Below are 17,500 nucleotides of genomic sequence, written 5' to 3' on the forward strand. Positions count from 1 at the left end.
AACTTTAGGGCAGCAAACTGGCAGAACCGTTAGCATGCTGAGCAAAATGCTTAGCGGTATTTCGTCTGCCGTTATGTTCTGAGTTCAAATTCTGCCAAGGTCAAAACTTTGCCTTTCATACTTTTGGGGTTACACACTGGGGTTGATATAATTGACTTAATCCCTTTTTCTGTCCTTCTTTGTCCCTTCTATATTTAGCCCCCTGTGGGCAATAAAGAAATAAAATATACTTAAATGTCTATAGTTGTAATTATCTATAAATGTTCAGAGACTTCTTTTAAGTGTTAGATGTATCTCATCCTGTTTGGAATAGCTGCAGTTTAATGTGTAAATATTGTGGGTTTAACTTGAGTGAGATGTAACCTGGGACTTCAATCAATCATTCTGGAACATTTTGTTTTGTATTACATTTTATTCATACTGCCAAGCATCTCTTCTATTGAAAGATACTCATTTCTGTTCCTTCAACTGGGTCAAAGCCACCTCCTTTAATACTACTGCTTGGTGATTCCACTAGTGCTGGTGCCACATAAAATGCACCCAGTACGTTCTGTAAAGTGGTTAGTGTTAAGAAGGGCAACCGGCTATGAAAACCCATACCAAAGCAAACAACTGGGACCTGGTGCTGCTCTCAAGTTCAGCAACTCCTGTCAAACCATCCAATCCATCCCAACATGGATAACGGATGGTAAATGATGAAGATAACATGTTGTAACCTCATCATCATCATCATCATCGTCGTCGTCGTTTAACGTCCGCTTTCCATGCTAGCATGGGTTGGACGATTTGACTGAGGACTGGTGAAACCAGATGGCTACACCAGGCTCCAATCTGATTTGGCAGAGTTTCTACAGCTGGATGCCCTTCCTAACGCCAACCACTCTGAGAGTGTAGTGGGTGCTTTTACATGCCACCGGCATGAAGGCCAGTCAGGCAGTACTGGCAACAGCCACGCTAAGTAATATAAATAAACTTGTTCTATTCAAATATATAAAGATTTAGTGCATTTTTCACTCATTGTTTGGTCTATACTCGTATATGCATACTTACAAAGAATATCTTTGTGCTATTTATCTGCTCTAAGGTAACAAGCTGGTAGAATTGTTAACATGCCAGGCAAAATGTGTAAGTGGCATTTCATCTACCTTTATTTACATGCTGAGTTCAAATTCCACCAAGGTCAACTTCACCTTTCATCCTTTCAGGGTCGATAACATAAATACCAGTTGAGTACTGGTTTTGGTGTAAGCGAGTTATCCTCTCCCCCGAATTGAATTTTTGCAAGCCTTGTGCCAAAATTTGAAATCAGTCACCTGTCGCTCGATTCTGAGTTCAAATTCCACCGAGATCAGCTTTGCTTTTCATCCTTTCGGGGTCGACAAAATGAGTACCAGTCAAACACTGAGATCGATGTAATTGATTCATCCCCTCCTCCAAAATTGCTCCCCTTGTGCCAAAATTTGAAACCGTTATTATTATTATTATTATTATTATTATTATTATCGTCATCATCATCATCATCATCATTATTAAGGAAGTGACACAGCAGAGTTGTTAGCACACTGGCAATGAGCAACAAGCTGGCAGAATCAGCTGGTGGTGAGCTGGCAGAAACGGTAGCACACCGGGCGAAATGCTTAGCGGTATTTCGTCTGCTGCTATGTTCTGAGTTCAAATTCTGCTGAGGTCGACTTTGCCTTTTATCCTTTCGGGGTCAATTAAATAAGTACCAGTTACGCACTGGGGTCGATATATTCGACTTAATCCCTTTGTCTGTCTTTGTTTGTCCCCTCTGTGTGTAGCCCCTTGTGGGCAGTAAATAAATAAGAAACATTAGCGCGCTGGACTAAATTCTTTGTGGCATTTCGTCTATCACTATGTTCTAAGTTCAAATTCTGATGAGGTCGACTTTGCCTTTTATCCTTTCGGGGTCAATAAATTAAGTAGCAGTTGAACATTGGGGGCTGACGTAACTGACTCATCCCCTACCCTAAAATTGCTGCACTTGTGACAAAACTTGAAACCATCAAAGGAGGTGAATTGGGAGAATCGTTAGCACGTCAGGTTAAATGCTTTGCAGTATTTTGTCTGCTGCTACGTTCTGAGTTCAAATTTCACCAAGGTTGACTTTGCTTTTCATCCTTTCGGTGTCAATTAAGTAAATTCCAGTTACACAATGGGGTGGATGTAATCAACTTATCCCTCCCACCAAATTTCAAGCCTCATGCCTATAGTAGAAAGGATTATTATTATTATTATTATTATTATTATTATTATTATTAAGGAAGGACCCAGCAGAGTTTTTAGCACACTGGCAGAATCGTTAGCACGCCAGGCAAAATGCTTAGTGATATTTCGTCTGTCTTTACATTCTGAGTTCAAATTCCACCGGATTCAGTTTTGCTTTTCATCCTTTTGGGATTGATAAAATAAGTATTGGGGTCACTTGTAATCGACTTAGCCCCCCACCCCCTAACTTGCTGGTCCTGTGCTAAAACTTGAAACCAATATTTGCCTTCTCTTACCATTCTTGCTATTCTCAATTCCAGGTGGAAATGGTTACATAAATGATTACCCTGTTGGAAGAATTACTCGTGATGCAAAACTCTATGAAATCGGTGCTGGCACCAGTGAAGTCCGACGCCTTATCATTGCTCGTGCCATCAATGCTTTCTATCGATAACCAACAGAATTTTCTTTTATTTTAGTTCTTCCTTTTGGCTTTTTATTTTTCTTCTTCTCTATGTCAGTCATCAAGGCTAGTCAACTCACCTGTGAACATCGATATATTAAAGATAAGACTGTAGTTGCACAGAATAACGTAATAAGCCAACTGTATTTAAATTTGGGTTTGTTGGAGGAAAAGCCTTGTTTGTATTTTGGGGGACAGATTTGGCATGAAGGTGACTTGGGAGTGAAAGTTTAAAGAATTTTTAGATATATTATTTGCTGGATATATGAAAACTGAAATGAAATACGAAAAGACAATCACACCCTGGTACAACTGAAAAAGAATACTTACAAGAAAACAAAATGATGAATTATGGAAAATTGATTAAAGTATCGTTTTTAGTAATATAATGGAGCTATTTAGTTTTTTTTTCCTTTTTTGTTTTTATCTTTTGGTGTGTTTTTTTTTTTGGCAAAGTGCAGGCATGGCTGTGAGGTTAAGAAGCATACTTCCCAACCATGTGGTCTTGGGTTCACTTCCACTGTACAGCATCCTGTGTAAGAATCTTCTACTATAACCTTGAGCCAACCAAAGCCTAGTGAGTGGATTTGACAGAAGGAAGCTGAAAGAAACCCACTAATTACATATATGTGTATGCTTCTGTGTATGTGTGTGCGCACATGCATATGTGTGCATGCATGTGAGTGTGTGTATGTGTTGTGTGTGTTTGCATGTACCTTTGTCTAGATATCTTATGATGATCATGAATGAGCATCATCATACAAGCGGGTTTGTTCAGTTCCCAACTTCCATGGAAAACATGCCTTGGTTGTTGGGAAGTATTACTTTGCTTGGAAACAGTCGCGACTAAGGGTTAATGACAGGAAAGGCATCCGGCCATGACAGATCTGCCTCAACAAATTCCATTTGATCCATGTTAGCATTGGAAAAGTGGACATTAGATGTTGATGATGGCACATAAAATACACCATTTTGAGTGTGGCCATTGCCAGTATCTCCTGACTGGCCTTCATGCGGGTGACACGTAAAAGCACCCACTATACTCTCTGAGTGGTTGGCGTTAGGAAGGGCATCCAGCTGTAGAAACTCTGCCAAATCAGATTGGAGCCTGGTGTAGCCATTTGGTTTCACCAGTCCTCAGTCAAATCGTCCAACCCATGCTAGCATGGAAAGCAGACGTTAAACAATGATGATGATGATGATGATACCATTAGTTAAATATTTTTTCCGTTTCACAAATAGCAAACTGACAATGTTCCACTGTCACTCATATATGTATTTTTAGATGTACCCCGCTTATCCTGCAGGTACTTGGTGACCTCACTGGTGCTGATGTCACATGAAAAGTACCCAATACACTCTGTTAAATGCTTGGCCTTAGGAAGGGCCACCAGTTGTTGAAACCATGCCAAAGCAGACATAGAAACTTGTAGAGCCCTCTGGCTCGTCTGCTCTCGTCAAACCCCAACCCTTGCCAGCATGGAAAAAGGAATGTTAAATAATGGCGGTGGTGGTGGTGTGTGTGCACATGATGGATCTTCGCACAGTTTGCTTCTATCAAATTTCACAAGGTATTCTTCAACTACAAATGTCTGGTAGAAGAAAAGCACTCTTACAAAATGCTGTGCAGTGAGATCCCATTGTAGACCACCTGGTTGAGAAGCAAACGCCTCAACTATTTAACTGATATGAGACTTTCATATTTATACATGAATGAAAAAGTATGTAACAAACAAACAAACCAAAAAATTGAAACAAAAACGGCAAAACAAAATATGAAATATTTATTGTTTTTATTGTATGAATTATTTACAAATGATTCAGGGATCAAACTAGACTTCATTCTTATTCTTTCACACACACACACACACACAAACCTCCATATTTACAATTTATGAATTGTTGACGTTTTGCTGTAAGTTAACCCTAATCAAGCAGACCTATGGTTAAAGGCAAGCCAACCGTGACTTTCACTTCTTTTTAGGGTTAAATAAAGATTACATTATTTAGTGTGTTCTTCCTTTAATTAAGACAACAAAATCTGATTTTGAGGTAGATTTGGCTACTGCTTATAGCAAATCGAATGACCTTGTAAAGGCACCTTCATTGGCATACTGATGCTTGTTAGTATTGTTACTGTTTAGCCCCAGGTCACTAGACTTGTGATTGGACAGTCTACACACAGTCCCATATACCCAACATGTCCTGTTAGTATTCATGAGAATCAAGTCAACTTTGACAAGGTGATCTATGCTCAATGACATTTCAACCGTGACCATCTAGGGTTTTTTTTTTTATCAGGCATTGAGTACACATGGAGTACCTGGTCCAACGTACTGTGTTTTTGTTTGTTTGTTTGTTATTTTTTCTTTTTACTTAAGATGGCAGGGAGTTGTGAAATATCTATTACCCAACGGCGGAGTGAACTTCTTACGTGCTCTCACAAGCTTCTAGAATACCAGCTGAACCACTCTCAAATCACAAAATACTGCTGTCTTGTTAAGACTGGGTACGTTGGACAATCAAGATGACTTACATATATTCCTGCTTATGAGAAGCAAAAAAAAAAAAAGGACAGGATTGTCAAAGCTGAAATTCCTTTGAATGTAGGTCTGTTGGATGCTCAGAAATCAACGTGGGGATAGATAACAGCAAAAAATTAGCTGCAAGTGGAAAATGAAACCAACTCACACGATCTACCTCAACAAAATCTCATTTATCATACATATATATATATATATATATATATGTATATACACACACACACATACATACATACATACATACATAACGGAGAGGCAGATAAGCACAAGTAGGCTTAATGAGTATATTTACATGGCATTCAGAATACTGAGTACAGAATAGAAAATGCAAAAAAATTGTAATAATAGAAATTATATAATAGTCTTATCTTAACAGCTGTTTCGGTGAACCATGGCTTATGCAGTAATCACTTCCGTTACATAAAAAAAAAACGCTCATAATGTTGTAGGTATATGGAATAACACAAATTTCTATGGATCCGTTAGAATTGTGATTTAAGTTCTCATTTATCTGAGGACTATTCCATGAATATCTATAACATGCTTGTATTAGCGTTATCAAACATATACTATATACATATATATATTCATACACACACACACACACATATATATAGTCTCAGGCGTGGCTGTGTGTTCAGTTCCACTATGTAGCACCTTGGCCAAGAGTCTTCTATTATAGCATCAGGCCGACCAAACCCTCGGTAGACGGAAACTGAAACAAGCTCGTCGTACACACACAAACACACGCACGTACACACAAACACACACGCATGCATACATATTTGCATGTGTGTCTTTGTGTCTGTGATTGTCTTCTATCACCGTTTGACAACCGGTGTTGGTGTGTTTACGTTTCTGAAACTTAGAGATTCGTTAAAAGAGGCTGATAGAATAAGTGCTAGGCTTTGAAAAATTGTACTGGGGTTGATTCATTCGACTAAAAATTCTTCAAGGCGGTGCCACAGCATGGCCATCGTCTAACGATTAAAACAAATAAAACGATAGATATTTACATTCGTAGACCTGCTACAGGACCCATGGTGTGTGCACCTTTTACACATCAACGGCCTCTATAAATTGTTTAAAGAAAAACAGAAAATATATTTACAAGAGAGTAACTAAGAACTGGTGCTGTATTTAGTAATTATGCTTCACCACAAGAAAGGGATAATGGGTTCTAACATTGGCAGAATGGTCACATATATTTTCGATTGTTTAGTGTTGAGTTAATGGACTTGATTTCGTAGACTCCAAAGGAATGAAAGCCATAGACGACCTCGGTACGAATTGAACGCAGAACGTAAAACTACTGAATACTGCATCTCTACCTCAAAGTCCAGTCCTTGTGGTGTGGTCACTCGTGAATCTCAATGATCTGGGAGCTATGCCAGTGGAACGCAAGCTCTTGGCAAGGTATCGCATGCTTGCACAGGTCAAAGGATACAAGCCAGGCTAATAGGTATTTCCTCTCCTCAAATATGAAGTTATAGTAGCATCAGTGACAATTCAAAATTAATAAGATCTGGGAGAGAAAGGTCTTCTCTCAGGGAAACACGAAAGAAGCTGCAAGAAAACAAGGATCCAAATGGACAGAAGCAAAAAAGACAGACCAAAGTCGAGAAGGGTGGAGAAAAGACATCGATGGCCGATGCTTCATAGGGAGCGAAGGGCGCAAGTAAGTGAATAAATGAGTAAGTTGGCACTCCGTCGCTTACGACGTCGAGGGTTTCAGTTGATCCGATCAACGGAACAGCCTGCTCGTGAAATTAACGTGCAAGTGGCTGAGCACTCCACAGACACGTGTACCCTTAACGTAGTTCTCGAGGATATTCAGCGTGACACAGTGTGACAAGGCTGACCCTTTGAATTACAGGCACAACAGAAACAGGAAGTAAGAGTGAGAGAAAGTTGTGGTGAAAGAGTACAGCAGGGTTCGCCACCATCCCATGCCGGAGCCTCGTGGAGCTTTAGGTGTTTTCGCTCAATAAACACTCACAACGCCCGGTCTGGGAATCGAAATCGCGATCCTATGACCGCGAGTCCACTGCCCTAACCACCGGGCCATTGCGCCTCCACGAGGAAGCAAATAAATAAGTTAGTACTACACTTACTGAATGCTATCATATACTAGAGAATAGAACAACAGGCTGACACCGGCACTGTGTGTGTGTGTTTATTGATAAGAATTAAACACAATGAATGGTGGGGAATGAGGAATTAGGCAAACACATTTACAGATGGTGAAATCAAGTTGACCGGGACAAGTTTTACCTAGCGACTGGTTGCACAAGCTGTTAGGCGAAACCTGAGGTCCCATTCAACTGAGCCTTTACAATAAACTTTACTCTACTTTCAGTGTTGAGTCACTCCATCAGCAAATATTCTGCTGTTATCGTTAAACCTAATTATATATTTGTGTGTGTGTAGAGGGAGGAGAAATGTGTAAGTATATAAAAAAAATTATGTACAATAATCATGCCAGCATGATAAATGATTTGCACACATACATTTCATACACGCACTCACACACACACACACGCGCGCACGCACACGCACGCACACACACACACACACACACACACACACACACACACACACACACACACACACACACACACATCCTGAGTTGTATTTAAGTTAATCAAAGTTGTATGGAAGATCGAGCCAGTTATTTTCAATGCCGAAATTGAACCTTCGACTATTGTTTTTAAGTGTCGATGTCTTTTTACTTGTAGAGGAGAACATATCCAATATTCTCAAAGACCGTTTTCCTTTCTTCTTCTTAATGTATTTACTGCACTTCTTAGCATTGTCAAAACTTCCAACGTCGGCCCTAAGATCTGTTAACCCAGGCAAAATGCAAGCTGACGAGAAATAGTCCTGTTCCCTTGCTAGGCGGAACATTGGTTCAACAGCTTCAACTTTACATCCAGTCTCATTTCCTGCTGCGGTTGCAGTCAAACCACAAGCGTCCAAATTGCCGAGAGAGATATCTGCTGCAGACAAACCCATACCGAAGCCTTCAACATCGATGGTCGTATCAAGTTCCTCCCTACTGCCGATGTCAATTTTGTCACCATTTACTGACCCTCTCGTCGAACTCACCTCACTGCTAGAAATATTGTCTCGGCTGCCCAAAGAAGTACCTGATGTACTGTTTGAACTACAATCATCAAAAGATACATTTGCACTACGGCTTGGTTTGTGAGCAGTGTAAGCGACCAAAAACGCAGCTGTCATTGCTACGAGCAGGATTAAAAGCCCGCCAATAACAATGAAAAATATCACCATAGAAACGCTGCCTTCAGTCCATGAAAAGCCGCTGACTGGTTGGATATCTTTGGGTATCTTCGCGTTTTTCCTTATAACTTGTGACGATATGTCTTTGAAATTATTATCGTCCTGGTCGACCAAAACCAGTAAGGTGCAGGATATTGCTCTTCTGCGCTGCGAAATTTCTTCTGCCTGGAAAATAAGGAATATCTGCATTACATATGTGTGTGTGTGTGTACACAGACATAAATAAGTAGTGTGTATTATATGCTTATATATGTGAACATACATAAATATAAGCATGAATATATGTATATATATATATATATATAGATATATATATATATATATATATATATATATATATATACACACACACATATATATATATATATATATATATATATATATATATATATATATATATAATCAAAATAAGCAACAAGGATATCCAAAGTTAATGCAGTACGATCGTTTCATGCGACTTCATTTGAAACGATCGTAGTGCATTAACTTTGGATATCCTTGTTTGTTATTTTGATTTTAATCACCTTATTTTGGTGCCTAAACTTAAGTACCATATTCATCGTGAATCTATATATGTGTGTGTGTGTGTGTGCATACACACATACATACACGCGTTTACATGTATATCGACATATAATATATAGCTGTGTGTGTTTATTTGTGATCACGATAAGACAATGAGGGAGAAGTAGAAGAATGAGGTGTTTATTAAACTGATTTGTGTGGAAATCAAAGAGAGTAACAGCGAGTGAATTAAAATGAGAAGGGGATTGAAGAAGATGTTATCAGATTGTTGCTTTAAATAGGATGAGCGATAAAAATAATTGTAATAAACAGATAAATGATGATGGACAACAAATAAAATTTATGAAACTCGTGGTTTTACTATGAATTTTGTGATAAAAGTACTTAGGAATCAAAGAGAATTACATGTACATCTTTCACTGCTTTGCAATAATATTGGAGATATTTGTAAATATAGTATCGTTATTTTAATTAGATTTTTATAGCAATCGTTAACTCATTCACTGGATCCGTGAAAAATTTGGTATAATTAAAAAGTTGTCATTTTTCACGGCAGAAGTGTTTAGGTTTTTTATATACCGTTGTGGCCCATCATTTTTATTATTTTTTTTTTTTTTGTTGGCAACAAGCATTGTCACATTTACGAATTTCTGGTCTCAGTCCTTTGCCTAATATTACAGAATAATATTCTAATATTAAATATAACGCTGAAAGAGTTTAAGAAATTTATCCATGGTTTTGTACATTGGATGGATGACGATGATAGTGATGTTAGTAATGATGTTATTGCAAGGAACGTGAAAGAAGATTACACACAGACACAGACAGACAGTCAGACACACACACACACACACACACACACGCCCCCCCCCACCAGCTCTGGAGTTCTCGGTGAAGTGATGGTTTTAACGATAGAAAATACGATGTTACTCACATTGATGGCAAGACTGACATTATGAGTTCCTTGGATGTTTCGCAGCTGCGTTATTTGCCCAGTTCTTGAGTTTATCCAGAAATATTGTGTGTAACGTGGAGGCAGGACTAAAATGTGAAATGAAAGCGACAGATTAGAGAAAATTCAATCAACACAAGTGGTACTCCGTCGATTATGACGATGGGGGTTCCAGTTGATCCGGTCAAGAGAACAGCCGGCTCGTGAAATTAACGTGAAAGTGGCTGAGCACTCCATAGACATGTATGCCCTTAACGCAGTTCTCAGGGAGATTCAGCGTGATACAGATTGTGACAAAGATGGCCCTTTGAATTACAGGTACAATTCATTTTCGCCAGCTGAGTGGACTAGATCAACGTGAAATAAAGCGTCTTGTTCAAAGACACAATGCATCGCCGCGAACTGAACTCTCGATCTTGCGATCGTGAGTCAAATACCCTAACCACTTAGCCACGCGCCTTCACTACCATCATCAACACCAACACCATAATATCAGAAATTCTAAAATGTATAACACCAATAGTAACAAATAGATAATAAAGGCACAGGCGTAGCGGTGAGGCGGTGTGGTTATAATTTTGCTTCCCAACCACAATCTTGATAGCTCGGGAGAGGGTCTTCTACTATAACCTTACGCTGACCAAAGCGCCTTGTGAGTAGATTTCGTAGATGTGTATGTCTGTGTGTGTGTGTGTGTGTGTGTGTGTGTGTGTGATTACCGCTAGGCAATCAGTGCTGGTGTGTTTACGTCCCCGTAACTTAGTTGTTCGGCAGAAAGCACCGATAGAATAATTAACAGGCTAAAAAAAAATTGAGTACTGGGGTCGATTTATTTGGCTAAAATGTTTCAAGACGGTGCTCCAGCATGGCAGCAGTCTAATAATTAAAATAAGTAAAGGATAAACAGTAAAGATAAGCAAGCACACACGCACGCGCGCACACACACACACACACACACACACACACACACACACACACACACACACACACACAAACACACACACACACATTTGAATAAAAGGATTTGCTACGCCCTAATATATTTTTCCCGTGTTCATCGTTTTCCCCACTTGTGTTCCTGTTTCTCATGTTGAATGCATTGCAGGAATGAGTGAATGATATCTTCGTTATCACTAAAATAATATCTTTGTTATTAATTAAGGCTGCGAGCTAACATCAGAATCGTTACCGCGCCGGACAAAATGCATAGCGACATTTCATCCGCCTTTATGTTCTCAATTTAAGTTCCACCGAAGTCGACTTTTTCTATTCTTTCCTTTCGCGGTTGATAAAATAAGTACGAGTCAAGTACTGAGGTTGATGTCATTGGCCTTCCCCCTCCCAGTCAAAAGGTGCTGGCCTTGTGCCAAAATTTGAAACCATTATTTAAGGAGGTGAACTGGCAGAATCGTTACCGCGCCGGACAAAATGCTTAGCGGCATTTCATCCGCTTTTACCTTTCAGGCTCGATAAAATAAATACCAGCTGAGGCAAATCATGGTTGAGAAGCACTGGTAAAGGTGGTGTTGGTGGTGAGTGTGGTGGTGGATTTGGCGGCGGCGATAGGAGTTTAATCGATTATATGACCCCACAGATATCTGAATGGCATCTGAATTTCTTTGACCGACCTGATAAAGGGTGATACGTAAAGTTGACTCCAGTAGGATTTGAACTCAGAATTGCAAAGAGAAACGAAAACTACGAAATATTTTACGCACCATTCTTCAAAATCTGTCTGTTACTATGGAGAGCAGATGACAGCTCACCATAACAATAGTGATGATGATGACGGTGACAATGGTAGTGGAAATGGTGGTGGTGGTGGTGGTGGTGGTGGTGGTGGTATGATGGTGGTGGTGATGTTAGTGATGGTTTTGATGAAGAACAACAACGACAACGATGATGATGATCATGATGATGGTGTTGGTGATGGTGCTGATGATGGTGACGGCGGCGCTGGTGGTGATGATGGTGGTGATGAAGGACAATGACGTCAAGGACAATAATGGTGATGATGGTGATGATGATGGTGATGAACACTACCATGTGAGCCATGAATGTCTTTAAGTGGAATCCTTCCAGCAGCCTCAAAGACTCTGAAAAATACCTGCTGGTTGCCATTCCTTGCTTGCTTGCTTGCTTGCTTGCTTGCTTGCTTGCTTGCTTCCTTGCTTCCTTCCCTAGTTCTTATAAACAAGAATGTTTAAGACGGCGTGCTGGCAGAATCATTAGCGCGACGAACAAAATGCTTAGCAGCATTTCCTCCGTCTTTTCTTTCTGAATTTAAATTCCACCGAGGTTGACTTTGCCTTTCATCCTTTCGGAGTCGATAAAATGAATAGAAGCCGAGTTCTGGAGTCGATGCGATCGATTCGCCCCTCTCACGGAATTGGTGCCCTTGTGCCAAAATTTGAAACCAACATCTTCATTATTAGTTGCTACAAGAAAGACGGCGAGCTGGCCGAATCGTTAGCATGCCGGACGAAATGCTTCTCGGTATTTCGTCTGTCGCAACGCTCTGAGTTCAATTTCCGCCGAGGTCGACTTTGCCTTTTATCCTTTCGGGGTCGATAAATTAAGCACCAGTGAAGCACTGGGGTCGATGTAATCGACTGATCCCTCGCCCAAAATTTCAGTAAAAAGGATTATTTGCTGCAAGAGCATTATAAAGACCACATATATTTGATGCAATTAAACCTTGGGAGAGGCATTATGCCGGTAATAAACACACGCACTGCTTCAGTCCTTTATTAATTCATATAGTTTTTTGTTAAATTATTTCATTGCACTATTGCAATCTCTTCAATAACTTCTCTCTCCACTTCCATTTATTTCCTGCACTCTTGCAATCTCTTCAGTAACTTGTCTCTCCACTTCCATTTATTTTGAAATAAATAAATGGAAATAAATGGAAGTGGAGAGACAAGTTACTGAAGAGATTGCAAGAGTGCAATGAAATAATTTAACAAAAAAACTATATAAATTAATAAAGGACTGAAGCAGTGTGTGTGTTTATTACCGGCATAATGCCTCTCCCAAGGTTTAATTGTATTTCTTTCAACACACATATCCACATCAAGAATCTTGCACACGAAATACACATACGAAATATATTTGATGGTTTGTATTGAAAACGAATGAAATCACATCAGAGCATGTCCTGTAACATATAGCGGAAAATATCGAGAGAGGATGACCGCCATGTAAGGCCAATCGAGGAACCCTACACAGAACCACAAGGTCATGGTGAGAATATTATTGATAATGGATCAGTTCGATAATTGTCCCAGGGTTAAACAACAACAACGATATCAAATAAAGAGAAACTAACTCTGGCATACCTTCGATAATGCTGTAAAGGATGTTATTTTTAACGATATCTTTGTCCTCGGCTTGAATTGAACCCGGATAAACGTGCAGAGTACCCTGTGGATAAATGAAAAAAGAAATTGTAAGTTCTCATCTATTATACCATATTATTGGGAAATGTTGTAGAAATAAAAAGCAATGTGAAAAGTTGCCCTTCGGTGAGATTTGAATTCGGAACGATAAGCCATTTTCTTTCTGAATCGACTATGCGTTGATTATCACTCTTTTCTCTTTCTCTTTTACTTGTTTCAGTCATTTGACTGCGGCCATGCTGGAGCTCCACCTTTAGTCGAGCAAATCGAATCCAGGACTTATTCTTTGGAAGCCTAGTACTTATTCTATCGGTCTCTTTTCCCGAAGCGCTAAATTACGGGGACGTAAACACACCAGCATCGGTTGTCAAGCGATGCTGGGGTGACAAACGTTCACACACACACACACACACACACATATATATACATATATACGACGGGCTTCTTTCAGTTTCCGTCTACCAAATCCACTCACAAGGCTTTGGTCGGTCCAAGGTTATAGTAGAAGACACTTGCCCAAGGTGCCACGCAGTGGGAATGAACCCGGAACCATGTGGTTGGTAAGCAATCTACTTACTACACAGTCACTCCTGCGGCTATATACTATTATACTATTACACTATTATACTGATTTTAAATTTTGGCACGAGGTCAGCAGTATTTTGTGGGGCGGGTGAATCGATTGCATTAACCCCAGTACTCGACTGGTACTTATTTGATTGATCTCGAAAGGACGAAAGGCTAAGTCGTCCTCGGCGGTATTTGAACTCAGAATATTTCACCTGGTGTGCTAACGATTCTGCTGCTCACCGCCTTATTTACCACTGTTATATTGATATGTGTGGAGGCGCAATGGCCTAGTGGTTAGGGAAGCGGACTCGCGGTCGTAGGATCGCGGTTTCGATTCCTAGACCGGGCGTTGTGAGTGTTTATTGAGCGAAAACACCTAAAAAGCTCCACGAGGCTGCGGCAGGGGATGGTGGTGAACCCTGCTGTACTCTTTCTCTCATTCTTACTTCCTGTTTCTGTTGTGCCAGTAATTCGAAGGGCCAGCCTTGTCACACTCTGTGTCATGCTGAATATCCCCGAGAACTATGTTAAGGGTACACGTGTCTGTGGAGTGCTCTGCCACTTGCACGTTAATTTCACGAGCAGGCTGTTCCGTTGATCGGATCGACTGGAACCCACGTCGTCGTAAGCGACGGAGTGCCAACAACAACAACAACAATGTGTGTGTGTGTATATATATTGATATACAGGGTGTCCCCCTCAAAGCTGACATCATTTGAAATGTGAATATCTGGGTAACTACATATCCTAGGCAAACGAAATTAAACAGGCTTCATTTTGAACGATAAAAGATTTATCAGGGAAAGTACGAACAAGAGATTCAGAAGCCTGTAGATTTTATAAGCGATTTCACCGAGTTTCACAAATGTTCAATATGCGCACCACCTGTGACACGTTACAAGTCAAGTCAGTAGTCCAGCTCCTGCCAAGTAGGAGTAGTGTGTCTTGTGTAACATTCTCCAGCGCCTCAGTGATTGTTTTGCTTGAGTTCCTCTAGGACTTATAGAAAGAGGGCGGGAATACAGACCAGCCCTTTCACATAGCTCCATAGGAAAAAAATCACAAGGTGTCAAGTCAGGTGAACATAGAGGCCATTTCAACAACACACAGTTATTATCACTGGCATGCCCGATCCAACTTAGATTTTACATATTTTTTTTTTTTTAATTTGAGATCATTTGAGAGAGAATTGGCTCTGTTATTAGGCTACGAAATGACGTCAATTTTGGGTGGGAGGAGGACATCCTGTATTATGTTATCACTGCCTTGTTAACCAAGTAAAACGGCCACACGTCGGGTTTTCGAGCGTTTCTGTGTGTGCACATGCTTGTGTGTGTGTGTGTGTGTGTGTGCGTGATATACATACATACATACATACATGCATACATGCATACATACGTACATACAAACATATATACAAAGCAAAAGAAAGTAACGTGGGTTCTCTAAATCCAATTTATTAGTGGCACAGTGGAGCTTTGTAAGACATCCCAAAGATTCTCCATCTGAGATTCTTATGTGAATAGATGCACACACATGGGTGTATGCATCGACAGTTCAGCCAACACACCAACTCAAATACATATTTACGAACAGCAGGAATTCTCTTAACTCAAAATGTCTTGACACTTTGTTGGCAACCGGCTTGAACTCTCTCAAGAAGTACTTAAATAAAACTCAAAGAAAAATCATATAGACAACAAGCGAATGGCTTATTCGTTCGATCTGCTAGAAATACCAGCCAAGTTTGGAAGAAGCTATACCATATCTATCTTAATAAAGAAGGGACACATTGGATAATATTGTCCTAGATAAATATACTGCATGAAGGTACGATGGGAATGGTCAAGGCTGGAACGTCTTTTTGTCTGCACCAACAAATACAAAACCAACGAGAGTTGTACTTACTGTATTATTACTTTTTACGTAAGCAATGTAGGCCGGAGTGATGCAAAAGTTATTAGCCAATGGACATCTGGGGTAGACGAAAGCAGGTCCTTGATCATCAGCATCCGTTATGCGGATGGCTAATGTCGTGAATGCCACCCGGCTACTCGGATAACCGTTATCCTGAAAGAAACAAAAGATAAAATTATATAAACATACATACATACATACATACATACATACATACATACATACGTACGTTTATATGTACGTACAAAAATATAACAGTTAGAATTTTCCTCTTACAGCAGGATAATATCTCACAATGCATTTGCAGCACCAGTGCTGATTCCAACATCTAAGATACTTGATTGGTCTGTATAAGAAATCCACTCCACAGACGTTAAAACCCGCAAGATACCGACATCAACTGCAAATCTCCACAGAAGATATGAAGGAGGCAGAGGTTTGAGATCAGTACAGACAGCCTTCGGATATCGTATACCCCGCCTATCTCTCTCTCTCTCTCTCTGTCTATCAGCAACAAAAATAAATACGTTGACTTTGTGCTGTAAAGTGAAGAGAACAATATCCTACGTGTCGGCAGCCGGCCCCTCAAGGAGCACTCTCTTCCTGATGACCTTCCATATTACCCCAAAATAGCCGGGCTAACATACCGCAAAGAAAATCCGGATGTGAAACTCTCAGCATACAAAAAAAAAAAAAGACTATACATGGGTATCTTTCCCGAAGATAAATTGACATGAAGCGAAGGGTCTCTTGAACTCGTGACTGCTACATCGCATCACACTTTGAAGGCTCTGCATTTGCAGCCCCAAAACAGAAGATTGCTATGAAATACATTATAAATAAAAGAGACAGTAAAGCCGTTGGTGTTCCAAGATGTAATCGAGAATGTAGATTATGTCATATTTCTGTAGAAGAAGTCACACGTGTGATTAGCAGCTGCCCAAAAATGTCATCAAAATACTGCTTCCCTATGCGACACGATGTAGTCGCAAAAACAATATTCAATGCCTTTCAGTAAAAAGATTTTCCTGGAATAAATATAGAGCATCCTCTTGTTATTGAATGCATACACAAATATTAACACAAAGAATATTGGTGGAACATTTCCATCAAAACATCTCTCAAGCATAAACATAACGGGCTGAATATTGTTGTTTGAGACAGACAAGAAAACATATGTACCGTCATAAAGATCAGCTGCCCTGCTGATGTGAATATCTCTTTGAAAACCAAATTTCTTTATTGCCCACAAGGGGCTAAACATAGAGGAGACAGACAAAGGGATTAAGTCAATTACATCGACCCCAGTGCGTAACTGGTACTTAATTTATCAACCCCGAAAGGATGAAAGGCAAAGTCGACCTTGGCGGAATTTGAACTCAGAATGTAAAGACTGACGAAATACCGCTAAGTATTTCGCCCGGCATGCTTACGTTTCTGCCAGAACGCCGCCTTTTGAAAACCAAAGTGAAAGAGGTTAGCTACGGACAACTGCTTCGAATCTTCCGGCTACTATATCCAGATTATAGATTTACATTTATACCAACAATAATTGGTGCATTTAGTTTTGTGGGAAAATGCCAGTGACAATCTGGAT

The 17,500-nt window shown here is 40.0% G+C and overlaps 2 protein-coding genes across 2 annotated transcripts in view; one reads left to right on the forward strand and one right to left on the reverse strand.

Moving 5' to 3' along the window:
• LOC106871505 (isovaleryl-CoA dehydrogenase, mitochondrial) overlaps positions 1 to 3,081 on the forward strand; it is a 28,839-nt gene extending 25,758 nt beyond the window's left edge. Inside the window, exon 12 of the mRNA XM_014917994.3 lies at positions 2,550 to 3,081. Within this exon, the coding sequence (XP_014773480.1) occupies positions 2,550 to 2,683 (134 nt within the window). The 3' untranslated portion in view covers positions 2,684 to 3,081. The remainder of the gene's footprint in view (positions 1 to 2,549) is intronic.
• Positions 3,082 to 7,777: 4,696 nt separating this feature from the next.
• The window catches only part of LOC149131136 (uncharacterized), a 27,566-nt gene continuing 17,843 nt past the window's right edge, over positions 7,778 to 17,500 (reverse strand). The window contains exons 8-11 of the mRNA XM_089342258.1: positions 15,895 to 16,056; positions 13,357 to 13,441; positions 9,998 to 10,104; positions 7,778 to 8,703 (exon numbers count right to left, since the gene is read on the reverse strand). Of these exons, the coding sequence (XP_089198384.1) occupies positions 7,876 to 8,703; positions 9,998 to 10,104; positions 13,357 to 13,441; positions 15,895 to 16,056 (1,182 nt within the window). The 3' untranslated portion in view covers positions 7,778 to 7,875. The remainder of the gene's footprint in view (positions 8,704 to 9,997; positions 10,105 to 13,356; positions 13,442 to 15,894; positions 16,057 to 17,500) is intronic.

This window comes from Octopus bimaculoides, chromosome 25 (genome assembly GCF_046866305.1).
Source record: "Octopus bimaculoides isolate indiv1 chromosome 25, ASM4686630v1, whole genome shotgun sequence".
Taxonomy (NCBI): Eukaryota; Metazoa; Mollusca; class Cephalopoda; order Octopoda; family Octopodidae; genus Octopus; species Octopus bimaculoides.